Source organism: Ranitomeya variabilis, chromosome 4 (assembly GCF_051348905.1).
Source record: "Ranitomeya variabilis isolate aRanVar5 chromosome 4, aRanVar5.hap1, whole genome shotgun sequence".
Lineage (NCBI taxonomy): Eukaryota > Metazoa > Chordata > Amphibia > Anura > Dendrobatidae > Ranitomeya > Ranitomeya variabilis.
Window position 1 is genome coordinate 584,622,578 of NC_135235.1, and position 24,340 is coordinate 584,646,917.

Below are 24,340 nucleotides of genomic sequence, written 5' to 3' on the forward strand. Positions count from 1 at the left end.
TGTACTTTTTTATGGGGAGTGCATTATTCTGTATGGAGGCCTATGAGGAGTGCATTATACTATATGGATGCCTATGGGGAGTGCATTATACTATATGGAGGCCTATGGAGAGTGCATTATAATATATATGGCTGCCTATGTGGAGTGGATTACACTATACAGAGACCTTTGGAGAGTGCATTACATTATACAGAGTACCTACAAATAAACTGAAGCATATGCCAAGTAAAAATAAAAAAAAATAAAATTAACAAATATTGACACACAACTGTTTAAAAAAGATTAACTGGATGAATACACACATATGGACCTGAGAACACAGGGATTACTATACCCATGCCATAAACATATTAAAAAAATGGAAAAATATCCTGAGCATATAAAGAAAAAAAACAATTTTCTCTCGGATTCCTCAGAAAGGGCTACCTTATATATGGAGCAAAGCTTTCTTGTATGTTAATCAATGTTATATAATTCAATATATTTCTCTTTGCAAACAGTGCTTTTGGACTCATATGTCAGCCAAATTTGTCATTCCATATAACATACATAAAGCATAGACACATAAATAAGGAAAAGAGTTTTCCCATACAGCTCTATTTAGATGCCCATATAGCTTATGGCTCTATGTAAAAACCTTTGTGGCTCCTCACAGCAAAATTGTCTACATATATAGTTATAAGATTGTTTGCTATCTCTACATCCAAAGAGAATAAATAACATTAAAGTGCATAGTGCTAAATAATGTTCAATATTAGTGCAAAACATGCTTTAGAATACTTGCAGAGACAAAACCATATAGTAAGGTGCAAAAACAAGCTTCTAAATATGGCAGCAATCAAATAAGGATGACATAAAATAAGGTTAAGGTGCAGTGGTTAAAGTGCAGACATGCTACTGAAGGTTTGTAATAGTCAGCTAGACATGAAGGAGGAAGCAAATCAGCTAAATTCAAGGGATATACATGACCTGGTTAGCAGGGAGCGTCCTGACGCGCGTTTTGCTTTAGCTTCTTCTGATGGGGATGTGATGGGGATGATATTTATCCATTTTTTTAATATGTTTATGGCATGGGTATAGTAATCCCTGTGTTCTCAGGTCCATATGTGTGTATTCATCCACTGAATCTTTTTAAACAGTTGTGTGTCAATATTTGTTAAATTAAAAAAAATTAAATTTTTTTACTTGGCATATGCTTCAGTTTATTTGTAGGTAGAATGTTATTTTGGAAGCGCCATTTGTGACTAGGTAATTTCTTCTTGGTTATATTATACAGAGGCCTATGGGGAGTGCATTATACTGTAGGGAGGCCTATGAGGAGTGCATTATACTATATAGAGGCCTCTAAGGAGTGCATTATACTGTATAGAGGCCTATGGGGAGTGCATGATACTATATAGAAGTCTAAAGGGAGTGCACTATACTATATGGAGGCCTACGGGGTATGCATTATACTATATGGACGCCTATGGTGAGCTATCCAACCGTTGCACCGATGCCACTACCTTGTGCCAGTCATGACACTGATTACCCATCCACTCCAGAATTCAGTATAAACTTATTACTCTCACCCACAAAGCACTCCACGGCTCAGCACCACACTACATCTCCTCCCTCATCTCAGTCTACAACCCTACCCGTGCCCTCCGTTCTGCTAATGACCTGAGGTTAACATCCTCAATAATCAGAACCTCCCACTTCCGTCTCCCAAGACTTTTCACGTGCTGCGCCAATATTTTGGAATGCACTACCCAGGTTAATTTGACTAATCCCCAATATGCACAGTTTTAAGCATGCACTAAAACTGCATTTCTTCAGACTGGCCTACCGTCTCAACGCATTAACCTAACTATCCCTCTGTGGCCCATTGAATATTTTTTACCATAAACAGGTTCCTCGTATCATGTTCTCATACGCTTTATGCATTTAATAGCCCTCTGTGTCTGTACTGTTACATATTCTGGCTGATAACCGGTTCATTCAACATTACATGAACACCCAATTTCCTACATTATGGCTGGTCTGAACAACGAAAGCAAATGTAATGTTACCATCCACCTTTGGTGGTCTATTTCCTCATAGATTGTAAGCTTGTGAGCAGGGCCCTAATTCCTTTTGGTATCTGTTGATCTATGTGTTTATTGTTATTCTGTAATGTCTATTGTCTGTACAACTCCCCTCTAAAATGTAAAGTGCTGCAGAATATGTTGGCGCTACAGAAATGAAATTATTATTATTAGTAGTAGTGCATTACACTGTATAGAGGCATATGCGGAGTGAATTATACTATATGGAGAGTGCATTATACTATATACATGTACATGTATATATACATTATACATATACTTTCCTCTGCTCCTAGCATTGTGATGGTATGTTCACCCAGTCCACCCAGCTCTCCTGCTGTCTGTCTGTGAAGTGCACATAGTACATCACCCAGCTTTGCGCATAGACTTTCCTCTGCTCCTAGCATTGTGATGGTATGTTCACCCACCCAGTCCACCCAGCTCTCCTGCTGTCTGTCTGTGAAGTGCACATAGTACATCACCCAGCTTTGCGCATAGACTTTCCTCTGCTCCTAGCATTGTGATGGTATGCCTTTCAGCTAACCCCCAACTTACTCTGTGATATTTATGACCTTGTTTACTTAGCCTTGATTGTATGCATCTGGTCCACCCTTAATTCTCTGACCAAGATGAGCAGAGACCACTCCTCTCTGCTCCACACCTGAACGCACTTAGTTTTCCATATATTGCATAGCACAAGTCTGCAGGACTTCAGTCTGCAGTGTGATTTCTAGAAGTGTGTTCTAAGAGTGTGGATTACATTAGAATTAAAACCTGAATTGAACCTGAAGGGAACTGGCCAGTCACTGTAAGCAATGTTTCTGTTTGTTGTCACTTTTACCCCTATAATCTTTCACTTTCTGCTACCTCCCCCAATCCCCACACCAAGTAAGGAACTGTTCATCTCCTCTTCAATCCTCCCCATCCATCTCACCTCCTCCTCAGAACTGTTCCTTAACATACAATCCTCTGTCTCAAAGCACAGGCAGCCCCCTCACGCTCTCTCCTGCTCCCACCTGCTAACACTATCTCTGCTCCTTCTCACTGCTGGTGATATCTCTCCAAATCCTGGTCCTCCTCACCACATTCCCATAGTCATTTCTACCTCCCATCCACGCTCCATCACAAACTTCCGTAACCTCTCTAACCTTATACCCATTCGCCCAGCCCCCGCTTCGCCAGTCCCACTAACAGGAGCTCTGTGGAACGCTCGCTCTGTCTGTAACAAGCTTTCCTACATCCATGATCTTTTTGTTACTACCAAACTTTCCTTCCTCGCCATCACCGAAACCTGGCTCACCCCTTCTGACACAGCCTCTCCTGCTGCACTCTCTTACGGTGGCTTCCACCTTTCTCACACACCCCGCCCCAGCAGCAAGCATGGTGGAGGAGTTGGTTTTCTCCTGTCAGATAACTGCTCCTTCACCCCAATCCCACTGCCACCCTCTGTTACCCTCCCTTCCTTTGAGGTGCACTCTGTGCGCATCTACTCCCCCTCCAACCTCCAACTGGCTGTCATTTACCACCCCCCAGGGCCAGCCACCATCTTCTTTGACCACTTCACCACCTGGCTACTTAATTTCCTTTCTGCAGACATCCCCACTATCATCATGGGCGATTTCAACATCCCCATTGACACTTCCCTCTCAGCTGCCACTAAACTTCTATCTCTCTCTTCCTCCTTCGGCCTCACTCAATGGTCTTCTGCAGCCACTCACAAAGATGGTCACACACTGGACCTCATCTTCACCCGCCTCTGCTCCCTATCTAACCTCTCTAACTCACCTCTTCCTCTCTCTGACCACAACCTTCTCACATTCTCATCTCTCTCCACTCCATGTCTAGAGTCCCCACCCCACAAACTTTCACACCCTCGCAGAAATCTTAAACATCTTGACCTACATTCATTCTCTGAATCCCCCCTCCCTCTCACAGACATAAGTTCCATACACAATGCGGATGACGCTGCCGCTCTATATAACACCACAATAGCTGTAGCTTTGGAATCTGCTGCCCCACTTACACATACCAAAGCTTGCAAAATCAACAGACAGCCCTGGCACACCAGCCTGACCAAAGAACTGAGGCGAGCTTCCAGGGCTGCTGAGCGCAGATGGAAAAGATCCCACTCCAACGACCACTTAATCGCATTCAAACAGTCCCTCACTACTTTCAAGACCGCACTCGCCACAGCTAAACACACCTACTTCTCATCTCTCATATCCTCCCTGTCTCACAACCCTAAACAGTTATTCAACACCTTCAATTCTCTCCTCCGTCCCCCAGCACCTCCTCCCTCCTCACTTATCTCTGCTGAAGACTTTGCCTCATTCTTCAAGCAGAAGATTGATAACATCAGAGACAGTTTTGGTCAACAAGCCCCAGAGCCCTTCCTCCCAACTTCCCTACCCTCCACCTCCAAAACCAACTTCTCCACCATTACAGAAGATCAACTCGCCACTCTACTCTCAAGATCGCATCTCACCACCTGTGCACTTGACCCGCTCCCATCCCACCTCATCCCAAACCTCACCACAATCTTCATCCCAACCCTAACCCATCTCTTTAACCTATCACTAACAACTGGTGTTTTCCCCTCAAGCTTTAAACATGCCTCCATCACACCTATCCTCAAAAAGCCCTCTCTTGACCCATCCTCTGTATCTAGCTATCGCCCTATATCACTTCTTCCCTATGCCTCAAAACTACTGGAACAACACGTCTACCTTGAACTGTCCTCCCATCTCTCTTCTTGCTCCCTCTTTGACCGCTTACAATCTGGCTTCCGGTCACACCATTCCACTGAAACTGCGCTAACTAAGGTCACCAATGACCTCTTAACCGCCAAGAGCAAGCGACACTACTCTGTTCTCCTCCTCGACCTGTCGGCTGCCTTTGACACAGTGGACCATTCCCTATTATTACAGACCCTCTCATCCCTTGGCATCACAGACTTGGCCCTATCCTGGATCTCATCATACCTAACAGACCGGACATTCAGCGTCTCCCACTCACACACCACCTCCTCACCTCGCCCCCTCTCTGTCTGAGTCCCACAAGGTTCAGTCCTTGGGCCCCTGCTCTTCTCCATTTACACCTTTGGCCTGGGACAGCTCATAGAATCTCATGGCTTTCAGTATCACCTCTATGCTGATGACACACAGATCTACATCTCTGGACCAGATATCACCTCCCTACTAACCAGAATCCCTCAATGTCTGTCCACTATTTCATCCTTCTTCTCCGCTAAATTTCTGAAACTTAACATGGACAAAACAGAATTCATCATCTTTCCCCCATCTCACTTGACCCCCCCAACGAACCTATCCATTACAGTAAATGGCTGCCCACTCTCCCCAGTCCCACAAGCTCGCTGCCTCGGGGTTATCCTTGACGCTGATCTCTCCTTCAAACCGCATATCCAAGCCCTTTCCACTTCCTGCCGACTTCAACTCAAAAAATATTGCACGAATCCGTTCATTCCTCAACCAAGAATCTGCAAAAACCCTAGTCCATGCCCTCATCATCTCTTGCCTTGACTACTGCAACCTCCTGCTCTGTGGCCTCCTCTCAAACACTCTCACACCCCTCCAATCTATTCTAAACTCTGCTGCCCGACTAATCCACCTGTCCCCCCGCTATTCTCCGGCCTCTCCCCTCTGTCAATCCCTTCACTGGCTCCCCATTGCCCAGAGACTCCAGTACAAAACCCTAACCATGACGTACAAAGCCATCCACAACCTGTCTCCTCCTTACATCTGTGACCTCATCTCCCGGTACTTTCCTACACGCAACCTCCGATCCTCACAAGATCTCCTTCTCTACTCCCCTCTTATCTCCTCTTCCCACAATCGTATACAAGATTTCTCTCGCGTATCACCCCTACTCTGGAACCCTCTACCACAACACATCAGACTCTCGCCCACCATCGAAACCTTCAAAAAGAATCTGAAGACCCACCTCTTCCGACAAGCCTACAACCTGCAGTAACCACCGATCGACCAAACCGCTGCATGCCCAGCTCTACCCTCACCTACTGTATCCTCACCCATCCCTTGTAGATTGTGAGCCTTCGCGGGCAGGGTCCTCTCTCCTACTGTACCAGTTATGACTTGTATTGTTCAAGATTATTGTACTTGTTTTTATTATGTATACCCCTCCTCACTTGTAAAGCGCCATGGAATAAATGGCGCTATAACAATAAATAATAATAATAATAATACATGCCTATGGGGAGTTTATTATACTGTATGGCAGTCTATGGGGAGTGCATTATACTGTATAGGAGCCTAAGGGGAGTGTATGATACTATATAATAATAATCTTTATTTTTATATAGCGCTAACATATTACGCAGCGCTTTACAGTTTGCACACATTATCATCGCTGTCCCCGATGGGGCTCACAATCTAAATTCCCTATCAGTATGTCTTTGGAATGTGGGAGGAAACCGGAGTGCCCGGAGGAAACCCACGCAAACACGGAGAGAACATACAAACTCTTTGCTATATGTGCTTTATACTGCATAGAGGCCTATAGGGAGTGCATAATAATATAAAAAGGACTACGAGGAGTGCATCACACTGTATGGAGCCCTATGGTGAGTTAATTATACTATAATGAGGCCTATGGGAAGTGCATGATACTATATACAGGCCTACATAGAGTGCATAATACCGCTTGGAGGCCTATGGGGAGTGTATGATACTATATATAGGCCTATGGGGAGTGCATTATACTATATAGATGACTAAGGGCAGTGCATTATATTATATGGAGGCCTATGGGGAGTGCATTATACTGTATGGAGGCCTATGGTGAATGCATTATACTATATTGAGGCCTATGGGGAGTGCATTATATTTCATGGAGGCATATGGGGAGTACATTATACTATATGGATGCCTATGGTGAGTGCATTACACTGTATAGAGGCATATGGGAGTGAATTATACTATAAGGAGGCCTATGGAGAGTGCATTACACTATATATGGCTGCCTATGGGGAGTGCATTATACTATACAGAAATGTTTGGGGAGTGCATTATACTATATAGAGGCCTATGGGGAGTGTATGATGCTATGTGAAGGCCTATGGGGAGTGCATTTTACTATATAGAGGCCTATGATGAGGGCATAATACTTTATGAAGGACTATGAGAAGTGCATTATACTGTATGGAGGCCTATGGTGAGTGCATTATACTATATTGAGGCCTATGGGGAAGTGCATTATTTTTCATGGAGGCCTATGGGGAGTACATTAAACTTTATGGATGCCTACGGTGAGTGCATTACACTGTATAGAGGGATATGGGGAGTGAATTATACTATATTGAGGCCTATGGCCTATTATACTATATATGGCTGTTTATGGGTAGTGCATTATACTATATAGAGACCTATGGGAAGTTCACTATACTGTATGGAGGCCTATGGCCTATTATACAATATATGGTTTCCTATGGGGAGTGCATTATACTATATACACTGTGTTCCAAATTATTAAGCAAACTGGATTTAAGTGTCATAAAGATTTAATTGTTTTGTTTTTCAAATAAACTCATGGATGGTATTGTGTCTCAGGGCTCAATGGATCCCTGAAATCAATCTTAAACACATGTAATAATTAGTTTTCCAGGTGATTCTAATTAAAGGAAAACTACTTAAAAATGATGTTCCACATAATTAAGCAGGCCACAGGTTTCAAGCAATATGGGAAATAAAAAGGATCTCTCTGCTGCTGAAAAGCGTGAAATAGTGCAATGCCTTGGACGGCATGAAAACATCAGATATTTCACGAAAACTTAAGAGTGATCATCATACTGTGAAGAGATTTGTGACTGAAACAGAGCACAGACAGAGTTCATGCAGATAAAGTCATAATGAGGAAGGTTTCTGCCAGACAAATTCATTGGATTAAGAGAGCCAGCTGCCAAAATACCATTACAGAGCAGCAAACAGTTATTTGAAGTTGCTGGTGCCTCTGGAGTCCCTCGAACCTCAAGGTGTAGGATCCTTCAAAGGCTTGCTGTGGTGCATAAACCTACTATTCGGCCATCCCTAAACAGTGTTCACAAGCAGAAATGGTTGCAGTGGGCCCAGACATATATGAAGACTAATTTGCAAACAGTCTTGTTTACTGATGAGTGTCGAGCAACCCTTGATGGTCCAGATGGATGGGATAGTGGATGGCCACCATGTCCCAACAAGGCTGCGACGTCAGCAAGGAGGTGGAGTAGTCATGTTTTGGGCCGAAATCATGGGGAACCAGCTGGTAGGGCCCTTTAAGGTTCCAGAAGGTGTGAAAATGACCTCTGCAATGTATATAGAGTTTCTGACTGACAACTTTCTTCCATGGTATAAAAAGCAGAAACGTGCCTTCAGGAGCAAAATCATCTTCATGCATGACAATGCACCATCTCATGCTGCAAATAATACCTCTGAGTCATTGGCTGCTATGGGCATAAAAGGAGATAAACTCATGGTGTGGCCACCATCTTCCCCTGACCTCAACCCTATAGAGAACCTTTGGAGTATCATCAAGCAAAAGATCTATGAGGGTGGGAGGCAGTTCACATCAAAACAGCAGCTCTGGGAGGCTATTCTGACTTCATGCAAAGAAATACAAGCAGAAACTCTCCATAAACTCACAAGTTCAATGGATGCAAGAATTGTGAAGGTGATATCAAAGAAGGGTTCCTATGTTAACATGTAACTTGGCCTGTTAGGATGTTTTGGAGTTAAATAGCTTTTTTGTTCAGTGAATGTGACCTCCTAATGCTGCAAATTCAAATGAGCATTTTCAGTTCTTTAAAACATATCAAATGTTTAGAAATTCTACTGTGCCTAATAATTTGGAACAGTGCAGTTTGAGTTTTTATTCATTTTGGAGATTATACTTTTATCATTGGGAGGTATCTTCAATAAAATTCGATGTATACTCTAACGGGTGATGACTTTTATTAGACTGACTGTCATTTGCACCGACCATTTAGGAAAATCTGAGCAAAATGTAATTTGCATAACAATTTGGAACATGGTGTAGAGGCCTATGGGAGTTCATTAGACTGCATGGAGGCCTATGGGGAGTGCATGATACTATATACAGGCCTATATGGGGTGCAATATACTGTATGGAGGCCTATGGGGAGTGAATTATACTGTACAGAAGCCCATGGGTAGTGTATGATACTATATTGAGGCCTATGGAGAGTGAATTATACTATATAGATGCCTATGGAGAGTGTAATATACTATATGAAAGACTATGGAGATTGCATTATACGGTATGGAGGCCTATGGGGAGTATGTTATACTGTATAGAGGCCTATAGGGAGTCCATGATACTATATGAAGGCCTATGGGGAGTGCATTATTCTATATGGAGGTCTATGGGGAGTGCATTATCCTATATAGATGACTATGGGGAGTGCAATATACTGTATGAAGGACTATGGGAAGTGAATTATACTGTATGGCGGCCTATGGGCAGTGGATTATACTATATGGAGGCCTGCAGAGAGTGCATTATACTATATGGAGGCCTATGAGAATGCATTATACTATATGGATGCCTACGGGGGAGTGCATTATACTATATGATGGCCTGTAGTGACTGCATTATACTACATGGTGGCCTATAGGGAGTGCATTATACTATATAGATGCCTATGGAGAGTGTAATATACTATATGAAAGACTATGGAGATTGCATTATATGGTATAGAGGCCTATGGGGAGTGTGTTATACTGTATAGAGGCCTATAGGGAGTCCATGATCTATATATATAATTGTCTAAGGGTTTTTCTGTCTGTCTGTCCTTGAAATCCCGCGCCTCGACCAATCAGCGACAGGCACAGCATGGCGACGATGATGTCATAAAGGTTGCCTCGACCAATCAGCGACGGGCACAGTCTGCCGCGAATTCGCCTCGACCAATCAGTGACGGGCACAGTATCGGCGTAGATGTCAGAATGGTTGCCATGGCGACGATGATGTCATAAAGGTTGCCTCGACCAATCAGCGACGGGCACAGTCTGCCGCGAATTCTGGAATCATCATTGTCCATATACTACGGGAACATGCATATTCTAGAATACCCGATGCGTTAGAATCGGGCCACAATCTAGTACTATATAAAGGCCTTTGGGGAGTGCATTATACTATATGGATGCCTCTGAGGAGTGCATTATACTGTATGGAAGCCTTTGGGGAGTGCATTATACTGTATGGAGGTCTATAGGGAGTGCATTATACTATATAGAGACCTTTGGGGAGTGCATAATACTATATAGGAGCTTATGGGGAGTGCATAATACTATATGAATGACTATGAAGAGTGCATTATAGTGTATAGAGGCCTATGGTGAGTGCATTACACTGTATAGAGGCCTATGGTGAGTGCATTATACTATATTGAGGCCTATGAGGAGTACATTATACTATATGGATGCCTATGATGAGTTCATTACATTTTATAGAAACCTATGGTGAGTGAATTATACCATATGAAGGCCTATGGAACGTGCATTATACTATATATGACTGCCTATGGGGAATGCATTATACTATAGAGAGACATTTAGGGAGTGCATTATATTATATAGAGGTATATAGGAGTGCATTATACTATATGGAGGCTTATGAGGAGTACATTATACTATGTGGAGTTCTAGGAGGAGTGCCTTATACTATATGGAGGCCTATGGGGAGTGTATTTTACTATATATTGTGGCTTATGGGGAGTGCATTATACTATATGGAGGCCTATATGGAGTGCATTATACTACACTGCTCAAAAAAAATGAAGGGAACACTAAAATACCACATCCTAGATATCACTGAATTAAATGTTTCAGTTGCAAATTCTTTATTCATTACATACTGCAATGTGTTGAGAACAATAAAACATAAAAATTAGCAATGTAAATCAAAATTAATATCCCATGGAGGTCTGGATTTGGAATGATACTCAAAATCAAAGTGGACAATTTAATTACAGGCTGACCTTCAGTGGAAATGCCTCAAGACAAGGAAATGATGCTCAGTAGTGTGTGTGTTTCCTCCATGTGCCTGTATGACCTCCCTACAATGTCTGGGCATGCTCCTGATGAGGCGGCAGATGGCGTCCTGAGGGATCTCCTCCCAGACCTGGACTAAAGCATCCGCCAACTCCTGGACAGTCTGTGATGCAATGTGACGTTGGTGGATGGTGTGAGACATGATGTCCCAGATGTGTTCAATCGGATTCAGGTCTGGGGAACAGGCGTGCCAGTCCATAGCTTCCATGCCTTCATATTGCAGGAACTGCTGACACACTCCAGCCACATGAGGTCTGGCATTGTCCTGCATTAGGAGGAATCCAGGGCCAACCGCACCAGCATATGGTCTCACAAGGGGTCTGAGAATCCCATCTCGGACCTAATGGCAGTCAGGCTACCTCTGGCGAGCACATGGAGGGCTGTGCGGCCCTCCAAAGAAATGCCACCCCACAGCATTACTGACCCACTGCCAAACCGATCATGGTGAAGGATGTTGCAGGCAGCAGATCACTCTCCACGGCGTTTCTAGACTTTGTCATATCTGTCACATGTGCTCAGTGTGAACCTGCTTTCATCTGTGAAGAGCACAGGGCGCCAGTGGCAAATTTGCTAATGCTGGTGTTCTGTGGCAAATTATTATTATACATTTTTACAGCACCATTTATTCCATGGCGCTTTACATGTGAATGGGGCAAATATTGACAATTACAATAAACATGAGTAAAACAAGGCACACACAAGTACACGAGGAAAGAGGACGCTGCCCGCGAGGGCTCACAGTCTACAGGGGATGGGTGAGGATACACTAAGTTTTGAACTGTAGCCTCTGGGCAATAGGAAGCCAATAAAGGGCCTGGCAGAGAGGAGAGGCTGGGGAATAACGGGGAGATGGTGGATTAGTCGGGCAGCAGAGTTTAGGATGGATTGGAGTGGTGCCAGAGTGCTAGAGGGGAGGCCAGAGAGTAGGAGGTTGCAGTAGTCAAGGCCCCCCTCACACATAGCAAAACTCGTGCAATCAACAGACAGCCCTGGCTGTCCAGCCTGACCAAAGAACTGAGACGGGCTTCCAGGGTCGCTGAGCGGAGATGGAAGAGATCTCATTCTGCTGAGCACTTTATCGCATACAAGCAGTCCCTCACCAGCTTCAAGTCCACTCTTACTACCGCAAAACAAACCTACTTCTCATCTCTCATATCCTCCCTGACTCACAACCCACAACTCTAAACAGCTCTTCAACACTTTAAATTCTCTACTCCGTCCCCTAGCACCTCCTCCCCCTCCTCTCAATTCTGTTGAAGACTTTGCCTCTTTCTTTAAGCAGAAGATCAATAATATCAGACAAAGATTTGGCCCGCAGCCCCAATGCCCCTCCTCTTGACTGCTCAGCCCTGTTCTTCCAAAGCCAGCTTTTCCACCATGACAGATGATCAGCTCTCCACCCTTCTGTCAAGATAACATCTCATCACTTGCACGCTTGACCCCCTCCTGTCCCACCTCATCCTTAACCTCGCCAAAGTCTTTATCCCAAATCCTAACACAACTCTTCAACCTCTCACTCACAATCGGTGTCTTCCCTTCATCCTTCCCACATGCATCAATCACACCTATCCTCAAAAAACCCTCCCTCGACCCATCCCGTGTCCAGCTATCGCCCAATATCTCTTCTCCCTTATGCCTCAAAACTACTGGAACAGCATGTCCATCTTGAACTGTCCTCCCACCGCTCCTCCTGCTCCCTCTTTGACCGGTTACAATCTGGCTTCCGACCACATCACTCAACTGAAACTGCCCTAACTAAAGTGACCAACGACCGACTAACCGCCAAGAGCAAGTGCAGCGCCCCAGGGTCCTGGTCGTTGCAGTAATATAATTCTCCTGTAGAGGGAGTGATGTTACGTTTGGAGTCAATAAAGGAGATCTCATTACCAGGTACCACAAGCATACAACACATTTCATACTCCAGTCCACCAGGGGGAGCTATGCTCCTATTTATTAGGGCACTGTTCACACTTAGGTAAAACTGGTGGCCTGGAGAGGAAGTTAGGCAGTTGCTGGCTGAGCTTTGCTCCGGTAGTTGGTCCCTGACGGGTGGAAGCCTGTCAGAGGCCTAGACAGAGGGTCACGGAACTACGCCTGCCCAAAGTGCGGCACTTCCTAAGAAAGGACGCAAAAAGAGAACTGTATTGTAGAGAGGGTGAAGAAGTCATAGCAAAGGAGTGGATACCAGAAGTTCTGCCCTGCACAGGCTGCCTCCTTCGGAGGCACAGGATCCTGGTAGCTGGAACACTGAGGGAGCAACAGTCCTTTATGCCTTGCTCCAGAGACCGGCAGGACAGCTAATTGCAAGTTACTGATCCGCCCCATACCCAAGAGGCAAGGTGGCACCCACGAGAGGCCGGGGCATGATAGAGTCCCTGTAAAAAGCCTCAAGCCACTGGTCATATGGGTTTGTCCTATCCATCTGGGGGACAGAGAGAGAGATAGCATCGATAACATCTACAACATCTTTGAGGACCTTATGAGAGGCTTAGCAATAAGGTACTTCAACACCAAGGCCCTAGTGGAAGGCTACTGATTTCCACCTGGATAAGGGGAGTCTGGACTTGCCTCCAAACCGGCCGGACTCTGCCTGCCCTGTGGTCTGGTGCTCTGGACTGTGTATGCTGAAGCCTTCAGTAAAAGGTAAAGAGACTGCAACCTTGTGTCCTCCTTCTTCACTGCGCCTCTCACCATCCACCACCTACACACTGGGAAGCCCTGGGGACATACTTCACCTGTGGGAAGGTACACCATCTAGCTGCCATAACATCACCCCAGCGGACCCCTTAAAGCAGCGTCGGTCACTCTCACCGAATACCACAGGTGGCGTCACGAACATATCCCTTTAAAGACCTTTCCCTTTTACAACGGACGTCCCGAGGGCCACGGACCGGGTCAGCCACCGTGACATCCCCCTGAGAACCGAAGGACCCGGTACCAAGTACCCCACTACCCACGGGGGTGCTCCACAAGCGACACTATTCTGTCCTCCTCCTCCTGGACCTGTCTTCTTCCTTCGACACTGTGGACCATTCCCTCCTGTTACAGATTCTGTCATCTCTTGGCATGACAGATTTGACCCTATCCTGGATCTCATCATATCTAACAGACTGGACATTCAGTGTCTCCCTCTCCCAAACCACCTCCTCATCTCGCCCCCTGTCTGTCGGTGTCCCCCAAGGCTCAGTTATAGGACCCCTACTCTTCTCCATCTACACCTTCAGCCTGGGACAGCTCATAGAATCCCACGGTTCGCAACATCATCTCTACGCTGATGACACACAGATCTATCTATCTGGACCTGACCTCACTTCCTTACTGACCAAAATCCCACAATGTCTGTCTGCTATTTCATCTTTCTTTTCTGCTCACTTTCTAAAAACGAACATGGGCAAAACAGAATTCATCATCTTTCTGCCACCACTCTCTACTCCTCCACCAGACCTATCCATCAATGTCAATGGCTGCTCACTTTCCCCAGTCCCGCACGCTCGGTGCCTCAGGGTGATCCTTGACTCTGCCCTCTCTTTCAAGCTACATATCCAAGCCCTTGCCTCCTCCTGCCAATTCAAACTAAAAACCTTTCCCAGATCCGTGCATTCCTTGACCATGAAACCACAAAAACACTAGTGCATACCCTTATCATCTCCCACCTCGACCACTGCAACCTACTCTCCGGCCTCCCCTCTAGCACAACTCCAATCCATCCTAAACTCTGCTGCTTGACTAATCCACCTGGCTCTCTGTTATTCCCCAGCCTCTCCTCTCTGCCAGGCCCTTCACTGGCTTCCTATTGCCCAGAGGCTACAGTTCAAAACACTAACAATGACATATAAAGCCATTCACAACCTGTCTCCTCCATACATGGTCACCCGGTACCTACCTACACATAACCTTCTATCCTCTCATGATCTCCTTCTCCTCTCTCATCTCTTCCTCCCACAACCTCATCCAAGAACTCTCCCGTGCTTCCCCTATACTATGGAAATCTCTACCCCAACACATCAGGCTCTCGCCTACCACAGAAACCTTCAAATGGAACCTGAAGACCCACCTCTTCCGACAAGCCTACAACCTGCAGCGATCCTGTCTGTTGAACTGCCGCATGACCAACTCTACCCTCTCCTATTGTATCCTCACCCATCCTTTGTAGACTGAGCCCTTGCGGGCAGGGTCCTCTCTCCTCCTGTACTTGTGTGTGCCTTGTTTTACTCATGTTTATTGTACGTGTCTATTTGTCTATATTTGCCCCGTTCACATGTAAAGCACCATGGAATAAATGGCGCTATAAAAATATATAATAACAATAAACGATTCCTGTAACTGTCAATGAGACTTCTGCACTAGTGATGAGCGAGTATACTGCTTGCTCGGGTTTTCCCGAGCACGTTCGGGTGATCTCCGAGTATTTGTTAGTGCTCGGAGATTTAGTTTTCTTTACCTCAGCTGCATGATTTATGGCTGCTGGACAGCCTGAATACATGTTGGAATTCCCTAACAAATAGGCATTCCTCATATGTATTCAGCCTGTCTAGTAGCCGTAAATCATGCAGCTGTGGCAACGAAAACTAAATCTCTGAGCACTAACAAATAATCGGAGATCACCCGAGCGTGCTCCGGAAAACCCAGCAAAGAGTATACTCGTTCTTCACTATTCTGCACCTCTCGACATGTATTTTAGCCCACTCAAGAGTAAACTGCTCCAGTTGTCTCGTGTTTGAAGGTTGCCTTTTCCAGATGGCATATTTCAGCTCTTTCCAAAGATGCTCAATAGGATTTAGGTCAGGGCTCATAAAAGGCCACTTCAGAATAGTCAAATGGTTTCCTCTTAGCCATTCTTGGGTGTTTTTAGCTGTGTGTTTTGGGTCATTACCCTGTTGCAAGACCCATGACCTGCAACTGAGACCAAGCTTTCTGACAGTGGGCAGATTTTTCTCTAGAATCCCTTGATAGTCTTGAGATTTCATTGTACCCTGCACAGATTCTAGACACCCTGTGCCAGATGCAGCAAAGCAGCCCCAGAACATAACAGAGCCTCCTCCATGTTTCACAGTAGGGACAGTGTTCTATTCTTGATATCCTTAATTTTTCCGTATGTGAACATAGAGCTGATGTGCCTTGCCAAAAAGTTCAATTTTTGTCCCATCTATCCATAGGACATTCTCCCAGAAGCTTTGTGGCTTGTCAACATGTAGTTTAACAAATTTCAGTCTGGCTATTTTATGTTTTTTTTTTCAACAATGTCATCCTCCTTGGTCGTCTCCCATGAAGTCCACTTTGGCTCATACAATGACTGATTGAGTGATCTGATACTGATATCCCTTGAGCTTGAAGTTCACCTTTAATCGGTTTAGAAGTTTTTCTGGGCTCTTTTGTTACCATTTGTATTATCCATCTCTTTTGATTTGTCATAAATTTTCCTCCTGTGGCCACATCCAGGGAGGTTGGCTACAGTCCCATGGATCTTAAATTTCTGAATATGTGCACCTGTAGTAACAGGAACATCAAGCTGCTTGGAGATGATCTTATAACTTTTACCTTTAACATGTTTATCTATAATTTTCTTTCTAATCTCCTGATACAACTCTTTCCTTCGCTTCCTCTGGTCCATGTTGAGTGTGATACACACAATGTCACCAAACAGCACAGTGAGTATCTGTAGCCTTATATACAGGCCCACTCACTGATTCCAAGATTGTAGACACCTGTGATGCTTGTTAGTGGACACACCTTGATTTAACATGTCCCTTTTGTCACATTATTTTCAGGGGTACCATCATGATGTGTAAATGAAAGAACTGCTGTATGTAAAAGCTCATGTTAAAACCGCATTGTAATCAGATAGCAATCGCAATGCACTCGGATGTAAATCAGATGCTAGGTGTGAAAATCACATTGTACTCGCATGACACGCGTCCGTTTTTTCGGTCCAGATTCTGGAACATTTTTTTTCTCGCATATGGGTTTGAGCCCTTAGGGCAGTGTTCCCCAACTCCGGTCCTCAAGAGCCACCAACAGGTCATGTTTTCAGTATTTCCTTAGTATTGCACAGGTGATAATTACATCACCTGCACAGGCAATAATTCCATCACCTGTGCAATACTAAGGAAATCCTGAAAACATGACCTGTTGGTGGCTCTTTGGGGACCGGAGTTGGGGAACACTGCCCTAAGGGCTCATACCCACTGCCTTAGGGTATGTTTCCACGTGGCGTATTTGCTGTGGATTGGAAGCTGCGTACAGCCGCAGCGTCCAATCCGCATCGTCCAGATGTTACGGCATAGTAGAAGGGATTCTATGAAATCCCATATCCACTATGCGTACAAAGACGCAGGTGGCAAACCTGCGTTTACACACATGCGGCGCGCCTTTATAGACCGCAGCATGTCTATTTAGCTTGCGGAGATGCTCAGTCTTTGCAGTCTTTGTGACTGTTCTATGGATAGGATGCGGTGATTCCACGTCTTCAATGAACACATGCGGAATCATCATGCGTACAAAAGGCGGCAGCACTTTGGACGGAGCGGGAATCCGCTGCGTTCAAATTGCTGCCGGTACGCCACGTGGAAACATAGCCTTAGGTTGTCCGTGAAAAGATAAAAAAGTGCACTTACCCGTGTATGTAAAAAGTCACAACTTTATTCGGACAACATTACAATAACAGCCAGGGAGAGTGTAGAAAAAATGCGGACAACGATCGTTTCGTGCCTCAGCACTTCAATGGGTTGTTGGACCCGTTGAAGTGCTGAGGCACGAAACGATCGTTGTCCGCATTTTTTCTACACTCTCCCTGGCTGTTATTGTAATGTTGTCCGAATAAAGTTGTGACTTTTTACATACACGGGTAAGTGCACTTTTTTATCTTTTCACGGACTGTTATGTATTACTTCGCAAGTCGCACCCCGTTGTATAAAAAGGATATAATATCGGCTCACTGATAAAGGGTGATACAAATAACAGAGTCTAGCCTAAAAAAACAGCAGTGCGGAGGTCTATTGTTTCCTTTGTTCGTTTGAATAGCCTTAGGTTGTGCCACCATAGTTGTAATTAGGGCTACCTGGTTAGGGGCCCACTCAGAAGTTTTGCCCCTCCTGAACCAAAATCCTAGCTACACCTCTGAATACAGAGCTGAACCTTGTCTCATTAAAAAACATTTGAAGCAGCCCTTGTCCTCTAAGGCTATGTTTGCACGGGGCGTATTGGCAGCGCTTTGGACACAGAGGATACCCCGCTCCGCCCAAAGCGCTGTCCACTGTTGTACCTGCAGTGATTCCGGATGTGTTCATTGAACACATGCGGAATCACTGCATCGTATACATAGACTGTGTTATTTGTCTTGCGGAGACGGAGCATCTCTGCAAGATAAATAGACATGCTGCAGTCGGTAAAGATGCACCGCATGTCCGGAAACACAGGGCCGCCGGATGTGGCAGTGCGCACATAGTGGACATGGGATTTCCTAAAATCCCCTCCACTATGCTGTAACATCTGGAAGCTGCGGATTGGACCCTACGGCTGTACCCAGCGTCCAATCCGCAGCAAATCCTGATGTAGTCGGGCACGTGGAAACATAGCCTTATAGTGCTGGCAGAGCTGTGCCTGATTATATCCAACACAGCACAGCAAAGCTGAACCTTGTCTAATTGCAAACACAACATGCACATTTGTAGTTGTCTTCTCACAGCCTCGGAGATTACAACTGAAGCACTGTGAGAGAACTGCAGCTGTAGCTGTCTTTGTAATGAGACAGGCAGATTCTCAGGGAGATCAATGTCCTGGCCATAGTTCTTAACAACTCATTTACATATTAAGAAAAACATGGATTTTTGTGGAATAAGACATTAGAGAGCAGATATAAAGGTACCACTTGATTCAACATTTAATGACCTACATGCTCATATAGACGGCTTAGGAGGGTTGATCTTACTGACAGATTCCCTTAAAGACGGGTGTCTCTCTACTTTTTCCATATACTGTATTTGGAATTTCACAGGGTTCACTTACTTTTTCTTGCAACTCTAGGCTAGAACTAAACAAGTAAGGTGTAGACTGACCATTAAGGTAATAGGGTTATGGCCGAGGTCTTATTGCTATAAATGGCTGATGACTTTTTATTGGCCACATATCTTACATATTTGGTACATTTTAAGCTCTGCCTCTGATCCAGAGAAACACACACTTCTTGATGCCTATTTCATGAGAAAATTCTATAAAAACTAAATAGTTGGGAGGCATTGGCCCATATCCATGACTACCCTGTGACACAGATCACTCTCAGTATTACCATCTAAAATATTACCTGTCTTCTTCTTCGGTGGGGTGTACATTATTTTCTTTACTCGTCTCCTCTTCATCCTGTAGAAAACTTGAAGATGGATCCATACAAAGTTCAGGTGAATCTTCGGATGGTGCGGGCTCTGGACTCTGTCCTGGAATTTTGACATCCATCACAGCTTTTGGCTACTTATTTGCTTTGCCTGTGTCCGAGGACACCCCCAGAGACCCTCTCTGATCCTCAGCTGTTCTGGTGGATTAGAGTATTGTGCAGAGTTGTCACAAGCTTAATTCTGCCTCCTGAAAGAACCATGTGCAAGTTGTAGGGTATGCATAGGTATATGATTTGTTTATATGCAGCTACTACATATAGGAGTAGCAAGCAGATGCCATGCAAACTAAAGGACAAGGATGAGAAAAAGTCAGGAGCATCTGTGGCCTATCTAGCCTTCCTGCACGCATCCAAAAGCTTCTACATCAACATACAGTGGCAAGTAAAAGTTTGGGCACCCCTGGTCAAAATAGCTGTTGTGATAAGGTAAGCAAGTTGAAGTTGAAAGGATCTCTAAAAGGCCTAAACTTAAAGATGACACATTTGCTTTGTACAGTATTTTAGGTTAATTTTTTAATTTTTTACATTCTACAAATTACAAAAAGGAAAATGGGCAGATGTAATAGTTTGGGCACCCTTGGTGATTTTAATTAAGGTCTGAAACCTTGGTCAGCCTGTTGAGGTTATGGCTTGTTCACTATCATCGTTAGGAAAAGCCAGGTGATGCAAATTTCCCAGCTTTATAAAAACCAAGGCTCCGCTAACCTTGTGTCAAAAAACAAAAGCCATGGGTTCTTCTAAGCAGCTGCCTAGCACTCAGAAAAGGGTGGAGGCCCACAATGCAGGAGAAGACTATAAGAAGATCGCAAACCGTTTTCAAGTTGCCCTTTCCTCAATATGAAATGTAATTAAGAAATGGCAGTTAACAGGAACAGTGGAGGTCAAAATAAGGTCTGGAATACCAAGCAAAATTTCAGTGAGAGCTGCTCATGGGATTGCTAGAGAGGCAAATCAGAATCCCTGCTTGACTGCAAAAGAACTTCACAAAGATTTAGCAGACTCTGGAGTTGTGTTACATTGTTCTAATATTCAGAGACGCCTACACACATATAGCCTTCATGGAAGAGTCATCAGAAGAAAACCTCTCCTGAGTCTTCACCATAAAATTCAGCATCAGAAGTATGCAAAAGTACATCTAAACAAGCCTGATGCATTTTGGAAGCAAGTCCTGTGGACCGAGATGAGGTTAAAATAGAACTCTTTGACCACAGTGATCAAAGGTGTGTATGGAGAAAACCACCAACCATTAAGCATGGGGGTGGATCAATCATGCTTTGGGGTTGTGCTGCAGCCAATGGCACAGAGAACATTTCACAGGTAGAGGGAAGAATGGATTCATTGAAATTTCAACAAATTCTTGATGCAAACACAATACTATCTGTAAAAAAAGCTGATGTTGAAAAGATGATGGTTTCTACAAATGGATGATCCGAAACACACATCAAAATCCACAAGAGACTACCTCAAAAGGCGAAAGCTGAAGGTTTTACAGTGGACCTCATGGTCCCTTGATCTGATCATCACTGAAAATCTATGGCAAGACCTCAAAATAGAAGTGCATGTAAGGCTGCCGTCACACTAGCAGTATTTGGTATTTTACATCAGTATTTATTTGTAAGCCAAAACCAGGAGTGGAACAATTAGAGGAAAAGTATAATAGAAACATATGCACCAATTCTGTATTTATCACCCACTCCTGGTTTTGGCTACAAATACTGAGGTAAAATACTGACCAAATACGGATAGTGTGACGGCAGCCTAAGACGACCCAGGAATCTCACAGAACTTGAAGAATTCACCAATGAAGAATGGATGAAAATCCCTCACACAAGAATTGAAAGACTCTTGGCTGGCTACAAGAAGTGTTTACAACCGGTGATACTTGCAAAAGGGGGTGATACTAGGTACTAACTATCCAGGGTGCCCAAACTTTTGCACCAGTCCATTTTATTTTTTGTAATTTTTAAAATTTAAAAGATGAAAATATGTATTTTTTTGCCTGAAATACAAAGGAAATGTGTGAACTTTAGCCCTTTTAGAGATCATTTCACCTTCAACTGGCTTAACTTTCACAATAACCGTAATTAAGACCAGGGGGGCCAAACTTTTACATGCCACTGTAAGTGAGGAGAGTAGTAACATGGTCTCACCAGTTAATGATCAAAAACTCTTTGTGACATTAGAATAATTATTAAACATAGGTAAACCAAACTATATAGCTTAAAGGGAACCTGTCTGCAGTTTTTTGCTGTGTAACCTGGAGGCAGCATGATGTATGGTTAGACAGCCAGCAATGTGTCACTTATTGGCAGCTTAGATATACAGCAGGGAAAACAGATTCTATGTTGTAGTGCTCAGAATGGTGAGCCCTGTATAACCCCACCCACACCACTGATTGGCAACTTCCTGTATATACAGTGCATTGTCAGCGAGTTGCCAATCAGTGGTGTTGATGGGGTTACACAGATTAGCAAGATTGGTCTGCACCTGAGACCTAGTCAGGTAGTAATAATCTCCTGCTGATAAAACACTGAATGTATTGAAACTACATCATACAGACTAATAAGTGACACATCCCTGTAATCAGGCTCTCTTGTCCTATATTATGCCATTCTCAGATTGAAGAGAACCTGGCAAGGTTATACATACATTAAACTAAATGCATTGCCAGATTGGTGCTGGTATACTGATTTAATACATACTTTCAGTAGCCTGACTTTTATAAAATCATCATTAGAAATTTTGGTCTCCGTGCATTGGGGCCTGCCTCTGGGTAGGGTCTTCGGTTCTACCATGGCCCCTTTGCTGTCTATCTTCTTCCTTATTTAAATTCCACATCAGCACCGTCAAAGCTGACGGACGTGCTTGCGCAGATTGATCTGTTGATGGACTTCAATAAAATGACACTGATAACGGCAGATGGGCATATAACGGCATATGTGACGTGGGGCGGTAGCCTCAGGTGAGATACTAGTCTTCAGCGACTCGGCACATAACATGAAAGTGGAGATGTTGCTGGGTGTGCGGACTTGAGCTGTGGGGGCATTACGGCCATGCAGGCCACGTATAACCGATGTTGCTGGTTTGCTAGGACCAGACGTTTCACAGTTCAATGAGGGAGAGTGAGACCACTGTTCAAAAATTAAACTCTTTACTAAACGTAACTTGCTAAGGATTATACAGTATACAGGGGATAGCGGGTGCAAAGTCTTATGAACATTTCCTTTGCAACATGAAGCATTTTCCACATAGTAGCCTTCCTCTGCAGAATACTTCAGGGATCTCTATGTGCAATGTTTCTCTCTAGTTCATCACCACCCAGCTTTATCGCTACAGTCTTGATCAACAAGTCTCCTCTATTTGTTCAGCGGTTCCACGTCCTATTTCTTCCAATATTGGCGCCCTGGATCATCTGCTCTGCGACCCTTCGTTAGTCCCCTGTAATCAGTCCTATTTAAGTCCATTACCGCCCCTTGGCACAAGCCCAAGGCCTCGTGGCTAGGCGTTCTCTCCTAGGACCCGTCTCTGTAAGGCCACTCTGTCACTTATCTACAGTATCTTACTATTCCTCCTGTTTGGTCTCCTCTCACTTAGGGTCACCCTCATAAGTGGCACTGCTCACTCAGCACTCCAGACCCTATCTGCCATCCTAGCAGGAAGCAGTCACTCTTCCTCACACTAGCCCCTCCCACAGTGGGCTAGTCCTAAACATTAGCTCACCCTGTAGTCAACTACACATATTACACTATACAGGCACATATCATAATACAATTCACATGACGCAATATTTACAAAAAACATAAGACACTATTCACATTGCAATACATTGATGCGATTGATGTCTTCATGGGTATGAACGAGACCGCGGCAGTCCACCACCCATACACGCATTTTGGTCTTCTGGCAGTGTTCAGGAAAATGGCAGCACTGGGTGCATGCACAGACTGAGATCTCAGCTGGTCATTGAGCCGAGATCTCAAGCTGCGCAGGCGCCGCCATTTTCCCAAAGACTGCCAGGAGACCAATCTGCATATGTGCCCTTATCAGCGCCATTTTACTGAAGCCCATCTTGAGATGAATCTGCATAAGTGTGCCCGTGGCTAGGACGGAGACGTGTGGAATTTAACCCCTTCCCGACCTTTGACGCCACGTAGGCGTCATGAAAACCCGTGCCAATCCGACCGATGACGCCTATGTGGCGTCATGGAATGATCGCGTCCCTGCAGATCGGGTGAAAGGGTTAACTCCAATTTCACCCGATCTGCAGGGACAGGGGGAGTGGTACTTCAGCCCAGGGGGGGTGGCTTCACCCCCCCATGGCTACGATCGCTCTGATTGGCTGTTGAAAGTGAAACTGCCAATCAGAGCGATTTGTAATATTTCACCTAAAAAACTGGTGAAATATTACAATCCAGCCATGGCCGATGCTGCAATATCATCGGCCATGGCTGGAAACACTGATGTGACCCCCCCACCCCACCGATCGCCCCCCCAAGCCACCGATCTGTGGTCCGCTCCCCTCCGTCTTGTGCTCCGCTCCCCCGTCCTCCTGTCCGCTCCCCACGTGCTCCTATGCCACCCCCCCATGCTCCGACGCCCCCCCGTGCCCCGATCTCCACCCCCTTATACTTACCGAGGCTCCCGGTGTCCATCCGTCTTCTCCATGGGCGCCGCCATCTTCCAAAATGGCGGGCGCATGCGCAGTGCGCCCGCCGAATCTGCCGGGCGGCAGATTCGTTCCAGATATAATTTGGTCACTGTGATAAAACCTATCACAGTGATCAAAATAAAAAAAATAGTAAATG

General features: G+C 44.8%; 1 protein-coding gene across 3 annotated transcripts in view; it reads right to left on the bottom strand.

The window, feature by feature from the left end:
* MYLK2 (myosin light chain kinase 2) overlaps positions 1-24,340 on the bottom strand; it is a 62,654-nt gene that overhangs the window by 30,998 nt on the left and 7,316 nt on the right. For 2 of the 3 annotated variants that reach the window (XM_077253069.1, XM_077253070.1), the window contains exon 2: positions 19,449-19,723. In XM_077253069.1, coding sequence (XP_077109184.1) covers positions 19,449-19,597 — 149 coding nt within the window. In that variant the 5' untranslated portion in view covers positions 19,598-19,723. The remainder of the gene's footprint in view (positions 1-19,448; positions 19,724-24,340) is intronic. The other variant, XM_077253072.1, reaches the window with a different exon arrangement.